Raw genomic sequence first — 8,078 nt, forward strand, 5'->3', positions numbered from 1 at the left:
GCGTGTTCATTAATTGTTTATTGTTCATTGAACAAGCATGGGAAAGTGTTTTTAAACACTACAATGAAGATCTGTGAAGTTATTTGTATTTTTACGAATTATCTTTGAAAGACAGGCCCCCCCCCCTGAGATTACATCGCTTGAAACCATGCCCCAGGCTTATGGATGTGGAAAACAGATCAAAGGATATGTATAAGCAATGAAGTAAAGAGACCAGGCCACAGTCAAATATTCCTATTTATTCTGTTCAGTAGATTTTGCCAAAGGACACTGGTAGTTTCCCTTGTGGTCACATTGCTATCAATGATAATGCTAAAAACGAGAGATTGATCGTTTTTATGTTTTGTGCAAGTAAGAGATGTGCTCCATTTAGCTTTCTTGAATGTTAGGAGGAGGTGGTTCGGAAATGTTCTTCTGGTAGGCACAGAGTTGGAACACACCTGAAAGATCAAGCAACAATGAAATGGATGAGTCACAACATGGAATAGTTTCAAAGAGCCTGTGCTGAGAGGGACTTCTTTAAAAGTCTGAATTTGGACAGCCTGAAAAGCTAGTTGCAACCCAGCTAACCCATGGGACCTAGACACAATATCTACAGCACTGTCCGTTGGTGGCAGAAGTTGGATCCATCCGAACCACAGAAGATGTATGGTATGTACGTTGAAGGATCGTGAGTGTTGCTAATCAATGGATTGCAGCTGATCCTAACCCCACTACAACAGTAACACCAGATTGTACAGTACCAGTCAAATGTTTGGGAACCTACTCATTCAAGTTTTTTTTTTTTTTTTAAATAGAAAAATTAAAATAAAATAAAAATTCTACATAATGGAAGACATCAAAACTATGAAATGACACACATGGAATCATGTAGTAACCATAAAAGTGTTAAAATAATTATTCAAAGTCATCACCCTTTGCCTTGTTGACAGATTTACACACTTGGCATTCTCTCAACCAGCTTGTATATTGTAATGTAGCTGATGTAAAAATAAAAAAACATCTTAAACACAAAGGGATAGTTTGAGATTAAAGTTCGATGAACTCATGGATACCATTTTTCTGGCTGTGTGCAGTTTGAAGGTAGTTTCTGGAGCCACTGTTAACTAGCATTGGCGCAATGATGAAGTCTATAGGAGCACCTACTGGAAGCTACCTTCAACATCCTTCAAACTGCACGCACTCTGGATAAGTAGAAAAAAAGTGCTTAACCCCCTAGAGTCTGTGTCTGCGGTTCTGAGAAATCCAATTTGCATTAATAACAAAGATATCCACATCAAAATCCAGTAGTTTAAGCTAGAGATTTTTTTTTTGTTGCATGGGCTGCATCTCAATCCACTGCATCCGCCGACGTCGCCCTCCACATCTGCGGTGAAATGTGGCAGAGCTAGAGCTGTGTTGTCAGACCATGAGACGTCCCGAAAATCGATCTTCTCACAAACGTCTGGACGGTGTGGCCCACAAACTATTATAACCCCTATATGGAAAGGTGAGACTTTCACGAACACGGGACTCTTCTAAGTTCGTACATCCGATCTGCAACATCTGCCTGTAGCGTCTGAACCATTTGGGCTACACACTAACACATACTTATCGGTTGTTTTGCCCTAGGAAGAGGTAGACAGAACCAGATAAAAAATCTAATTAATGGAAGTAAATATGAATATAGTTTTGTGCCTAAAATAAAGGGTAAATGCATGTAAATTACAACAAAAAAATCCTGATCTTATATCTCAGATCTAGAACAAACTTCCTTTAAAATGTTTTTGGGGACAATCTGATTATGCATGTACAAAGCTGTTATTCAATGCATTGCTCAGTAGTGTAAAGTTTACTTAAGTTGTTGTTTGGGAGTATTTGTACATTACTTTACCATTTATATTTTTGACAACTTTTACTTCCTGACACTCAAAAGTACTTGTTACATTTTGAATGCTTAGCATTCAAAAGAACGTCCCTGGTCAACCCTACTGCCTCTGATCTTGCAGACCCACTAAACACATGATTTGTTCGTAAATTATGTCTGAGTGTTGGAGTGTGCCCCTGGTATCCATAAAAAGTTAACAAGAAAATTGTGCAGTTTGGTTAATATAAAGAATGGGATGATTTATAGTTACAATTTTTGCAATTACATTTACTTTTGATACTTAAGTCTATTTAAATCAAATGACTTTTACTCAAGTGGTATTTTACTGGTGATTTTTACATTTACTTGTCATTTTCTGTTAAGGTATCTTTACTTTTACTCAAGTATGACAATTGGGTACTTTTTCCACCACCGGTGTTTCTATGGGCTAATAGCAGTAAAGCCAAATAAGTTAAGGGGTCCTAAAACTCCAAATCAAATAGCTAAATGATTCTTGGTATGACCAACGTAAAACAATTCCATGTTAGCCCCCCACCCCGCTTAGACTCCAGAGGGTTTTTTAATCTCAAACTATCCCTTTAAAGACCAAAGGGTTTATTAGAGGAGTTTACCAGCAACGAACGTTAAGATGATGGCCACCCAACCTAAGATGTAGGACCAGGAGAAGCGCCAATCAAGGAAGCGCTTGCCAAAAAAGTTGACAGTCACGCCCGTGTAGATGGCCAGAGCTAACAGAGCAAGAAAACCTGAGGGATGGAAGAAAATGTGGTGGGGCAAAAGAGAGAAACATGTCGATGTGCCCAAGACAGAAGTTTTTTTAAATAATGTTGATGTTTGTTCAAGTCTATACAATTCTACAAAATGTAATTCCTGATTTATTATCTATACAGTGGGGAGAACAAGTATTTGATACACTGCCGATTTTGCAGGTTTTCCTACTTACAAAGCATGTAGAGGTCTGTAATTTTTTTTATCATAGGTACACAGGTGCAAACCTGGTCAAGAACTACAGGAAATGTATGATCTCTGTAATTGCTAATAAAGGTTTCTGTACCAAATATTAAGTTTTGCTTTTCTGATGTATCAAATACTTATGTCATGCAATAAAATGCCAATTAATTACTTAATCATACAATGTGATTTTCTGGATTTTTGTTTTAGATTCCGTCTCTCACAGTTGAAGTGTACCTATGATAAAAATTACAGACCTCTACATGCTTTGTAAGTAGGAAACACTGCCGATTTTGCAGGTTATCAAATACTTGTTCACCCCACTATATATTTTTTCCTGACTGGTCCGCTATCCCATACTTTCTACTTCCATTGTGTAAACTGGTGTATTCTCCTTGAAGGAACTGGACAGATCCAGGCAAACCCCCTGTTGGCCTTCCATGCTTTCTCCTTTCCTGTCTTTTCACATAAGGGCCGGTATCCATAAAGCATCTGAGTAGGTGCTGATCTAGGATCAGGTCCCCCATGTCCATGTAATGTTATTCATTGTGATCTAAAAATCCAAAACATATCCTATATCAGCACTCCTACTCTGCAACACTTTATGAATATGGCCCCTGGTGTTTACCTGAGAGGAGCAGAGCGATACCCCCCATCCGGACCCTCCGGCTCTTGGTGCCATTGGCGAAGGCACTCAGGCCCAGCACCACGCCAGCGAAGCAGCTCAGCACGGCCAGCAGCATGAAGGCCCTCGTCGCATCCCAGAAGGCTGTGCAGAGAGGACAGCGTCATATACAGTGCATTCGGAAAGTATTCAGACCCCTTGACATTCCACATTTTGTTACATTACAGCCTTATTCTAAAATAGATGTAATTATTTTCCTCATCCATCTACACACCCCATAATGACAAAGCAAAAACAGGTTTATATTTTTAAGAAAAAAAAATATATATATATATATATATATATATATATATATATATATACCTTATTTACATAAGTATTCAGACCCTTTGCTATGAGACTTGAAATTGAGCTCCGGTGCATCCTGTTTCCATTGATCATCCTTGAGACGTTTCTACAACTTGGAGTCCACCTGTGGTAAATTCGTTTGATTGTACATGATTTGGAAAGGCACACCTGTTTATATAAGGTCCCACAGTTGACAGTGCATGTCAGAGCAAAAACCAAGCCACGAGGTCTAAGGAATTGTCTGTAGAGCTCCAAGACAGGATTGTTGACACACAGATCTAGGGTAGGGTACAAAAAACATTTCTGCAGCATTGAAGGTCCCCAAGAACATAGTGGCCCCCACCATTCTTAAATGGAAGAAGTTTGGAACCACCGTGACTTTTCCTAGAGCTGGCCGCCTGGCCAAACTGAGCAATCGGGGGAGCAGGACTTGGTCAGGGAGGTGAGCAAGAACCCGATGGTCACTGACAGAACTCAAGAGTTCCTCTGTGGAGATGGGAGAACCTTCCAGAAGGACAACCATCTCTGTAACACTCCACCAATCAGGCCTTTTATAGTAGAATGGCCAGACAGAAGCCACTCCTCAGTAACAGGCACATGACAGCCCGCTTGGAGTTTGCCAATAGGCACCTAAAGGACTCTGACCATGAGAAACAAGATTCTCTGGTCTGATGAAACCATCTGGAGGAAACCTGGCACCATCCCTACGGTGAATCATGGTGGTGGCAGCATCCTGCTGTGGGGATGTTTTTCAGTGGCAGGGAGACAAGTCAGGATTGAGGGAAATATAAACAGAGCAAAGTACAGAGAGATCCTTGATGAAAACCTGCTCCAGAGCACTAAGGACCCCAGACTGGATCGAAGGTTCACCTTCCAACAGGACAACAACCCCTAAGCACGCAGCCAAGACAATGCAGGAGTGGCTTTGGGACAAGTCTCAATGTCCTTGAGTTGCCCAGCCAGAGCCCGGACTTGAACCCGATCGAACATCTCTGGAGAAACCTGAAAATAGCTGTGCAGCGACGCTCCCCATCCAACCTGACAGAGCTTGAAAGGACCTGCAGAGAAGAATGGGAGAAACTCTTCAAATACAGGTGTGCCAAGCTTGTAGCGTCATACCCAAGAAGCCTCGAGGCTGTAATCGCTGCTAAAGGTGCTTCAACAAAGTACTGAGTAAAGGGTCTGATTATTGTAAATGTGATATTTCACTTTTTTTAATACATTCGCAAATTTCAAAACCTATTTTTGCTTTGTCATTATGGGGTATTGTGTGTAGACTGAGGGGGGAAAATATTTAATCAATCTTATAATAAGGCTGTAAAGTAACAAAATGTGTAAAAAGCCAAGGGGTCTGAATACTTTAGTATATTAGCATTGGTAAGAAATCTCCTTCGTAGCTATCAAAAGTGTTTTATTTATAGGTTGGTATGTAGGCCAACATGTGTATTGTAGTTATGTGTGATTCAAATAGTTAGCAGTTTTATGTAACTATAATTATGTGTGATTCATAAAATCCAAATAGTTAGCAGTTTTATGTAACTATAATTATGTGTGATTCATAAAATCCAAATAGTTAGTGGTTTTATGTAACTATAATTTGACTCACCTTACAGTATCTCTATAGGCTATTCATAATCGTTATCATTCAGGGTCAGTTTTAGTGGTTAGGCCAAAAACAGACTCTTGATCACAAGTTGAGGGGTAGTTCACCAAAAATACAAAATTACTTGTAGGTTCCTTACCTTGAAAGTAGTTTATGGGCCAAGAAAAAAATAATGTATATTTAAGCAATAAGGCCTGAGGAGATGTGGTATATGGCCAATATACCACGGCAAAGGACTGTTCATAGGCACCAAGCAACGCGGAGTCCCTGGACACGGCACTTAGCCGTGGTATATTGGCAATATATATCACAAATTCCCGAGGTACCTTATTGCCATTATAAACTGGTTTCCAACATAATTAGAGCAGTAAAAATAAATGTTTCGTCATACCCGTGGTATGCGGTCTCATATTCCACGGCTGTCAACCAATCAGCATTCAGGGCTCAAAACCACCCAGCTTATAAATAACCATAGCCACTATCTGCCTTAGCCACATTAGCATTGATTCTCAGTGCTTCTTTGTTGTCAATGGACCCCAGGTAGCATGCTCTTATTTGCATGCCAAAATCCCCTCAAAGTAAGAAAAATTCATAGTGGATCCTAAATTATTAGTTAAAAGTAGATTGTACTACTCACCCACAGTGATGGTGTGGGCATGGCACTTGTGATTGATGCAAAACCTCCAGAGGCCCTGGTTGGCCGAGGCGCCTGAGTAGCGGTACTGCATCCAGAAGTCGGTTGCCGTGGAGACTATGAGGAGCACGAGGGCGGCCACACCACAGAGTGTGCCCCCTCCTGCTAAAGTGTACAGCATCAAGGAGAAGCCTGGGATAGCACAGTCCTCCTAAATGCACCGCAACTGTTTTGAGGTAAAAATGAAAACTAAATGAAGATTTGAAAGAGTTGATCACTATGTATCACTCCAACCAATACAAGCTTGAACAAAATCATCTCGAAGTGGAGGATAACATTTGTAACTTTTTAAAAAGTGTACCATGTGGTCGAGTTTTTACCACCTGTTTTGTCGAACAGAGCAGAAGGAAAAAACCACGCTTTGAACTTATGGCATACATTGGATAGAAGACTGGGCGAGGAAGTAACAACAACAAAAATGCCGGGGGGGGGACACACGGGTGGACGTGTTGGGGTGAACATTACAACGGTGGCATTGCAAACAGCCTTGCGCTCAATTTTATGAAATGCATCTTTACTTGGGTCTTATCTGACATCCTTTCATAGGCGAAAGTAGGCTTGAAGGAAGAACTGAAGGAAGGATGCATTTTTGAAGTTCAAGCAGGGCCTTCATTTGGAAGTCAACCCTAACACCTTTAGGCTTCAGAGCGGACACATCAAGTTTTAATGGCATGTGGTTGTGACACCTACCCAAATATAAGCACACTAACAACAACTGCACTTCTAGTCACCATGCAAAGCTTTTTGCAAAAAAAAGATTGCTCAAGTTAACTCCATTTCTAATCCATTAAAATGTCATTTAAACATTATTGAATGCATATTTCCACCTATCTGATCAAGAGCCACCAACAACAAAAGCAAAAACCTGCACATTTTACCAAACAAAGCACTTAACCAAAATAACTGCATGTCAATGAGAGTGCTGAACAGGCTGATTTCAAACCATTGTTTCCAACTAATTCCCCCAGCGCATCACAACTAATCTTCTAATGCTGAGCAATAGATCTGTCAGCATGTTGCTCTGTGACCAGCGTGATGGGGTACCAATACCCTTTCCAAACTACTGAGCCGAACCAAACCATCCACCATATGCTGCTTGGAACCCTGCTGGAAGGGCAATGCAAAAAGATCTGGTGTGAAGAAATATCCAAGCCCTTCGGGGCAGCACGATGGTGAAGAAATATCCCAGCCCTTTGGGGCAGCACGATGGTGAAGAAACATCCCAGCCCTTCGGGGCAGCACGATGGTGAAGTAAGGGTACAATATTCCATAGTTGCCATTTCAATTCCTGCAGCAGCCTCAATGCATCCGAAGACCAAATGCTAAATCAAATGTTAACTGGCCCATTTATACTCTTAATTATATTTGTTCTTTTGATTGAAATAACTGAAATAACAGACCAAAGATAGAAAGTGAGCTTTCTCCAAAGAGCAGTTCCCTTATATTCTTGTTGCTATAATGTGTTTTTGTATATAGTCCATTTATATCCATGTAAAAAAAAAGAAGGAAAGTTTGCAGATACCTGTTGGTTGCTGTCTCTGTGCTGGGTGGTTTGCTGTCTGCGTGAGTCTATCCTTTTTAAACCCTCTACCCATGGCCCCCATTGTCTGCCTGTACAATAGAGGGTGATTGAGTGCAACGTGAATGATGGTAATCCCTCTCTCTGTCTCGTTCACTCCCTCTCCATCCCTCTGTCGCGCACCGTTACCTCCACTCTCTCCCTCTAAGCTGTACACTTGCTTGCTCTCTCCATCTGCATTTCTTACACCTTCACTCATGACCTCTTCCTCCTTACCTATTCTGCCTTCCTCTTAGAGAGTGGCTGAGTTGCCCTGGCAGGCAGCCCTCGGCATCGTGGGACTCTTTTGTGGATAGAGGGCCACAACACCACCCGGATTCAGCCATGCCAGGGCTGGGTTCACCATGTCCTTACCGCCATGGTGGGTAGTGGGTACCATCCAGGGTCAGCATGTCATGCTGTACAGTACAT

At 41.3% G+C, this 8,078-nt stretch overlaps 1 protein-coding gene across 1 annotated transcript; it reads right to left on the reverse strand.

Annotated features, from left to right (window-relative positions):
* Positions 1-226: 226 nt before the first annotated feature.
* Positions 227-7,695, reverse strand: LOC123998059 (lens fiber membrane intrinsic protein-like). The gene is made up of 5 exons (XM_046302899.1): positions 7,611-7,695; positions 6,032-6,254; positions 3,447-3,587; positions 2,479-2,613; positions 227-440 (listed from the first exon to the last, which is right to left on the reverse strand). The coding sequence occupies exons 2-5, from the start codon at positions 6,207-6,209 to the stop codon at positions 370-372; spliced, it is 525 nt and encodes a 174-aa protein (XP_046158855.1). The 5' UTR covers positions 6,210-6,254; positions 7,611-7,695; the 3' UTR covers positions 227-369.
* Positions 7,696-8,078: the final 383 nt, after the last annotated feature.

The sequence above is a fragment of the Oncorhynchus gorbuscha genome, linkage group LG15, assembly GCF_021184085.1.
Source record: "Oncorhynchus gorbuscha isolate QuinsamMale2020 ecotype Even-year linkage group LG15, OgorEven_v1.0, whole genome shotgun sequence".
In the NCBI taxonomy this organism is placed as follows: domain Eukaryota; kingdom Metazoa; phylum Chordata; class Actinopteri; order Salmoniformes; family Salmonidae; genus Oncorhynchus; species Oncorhynchus gorbuscha.

What these genes read in the sequence shown, in the direction of transcription:
- LOC123998059 (XM_046302899.1), bottom strand. Translation starts at nt 6,209, where the DNA reads ATGCTGTACACTTTAGCAGGAGGGGGCACACTCTGTGGTGTGGCCGCC. An exon ending in TGCCCACACCATCACTGTGG is followed by an intron (nt 3,588 to 6,031) that starts GTGAGTAGTACA and finishes CTCTCTGCACAG; the next exon opens with CCTTCTGGGATGCGACGAGG. An exon ending in TATCGCTCTGCTCCTCTCAG is followed by an intron (nt 2,614 to 3,446) that starts GTAAACACCAGG and finishes TCCATCCCTCAG; the next exon opens with GTTTTCTTGCTCTGTTAGCT.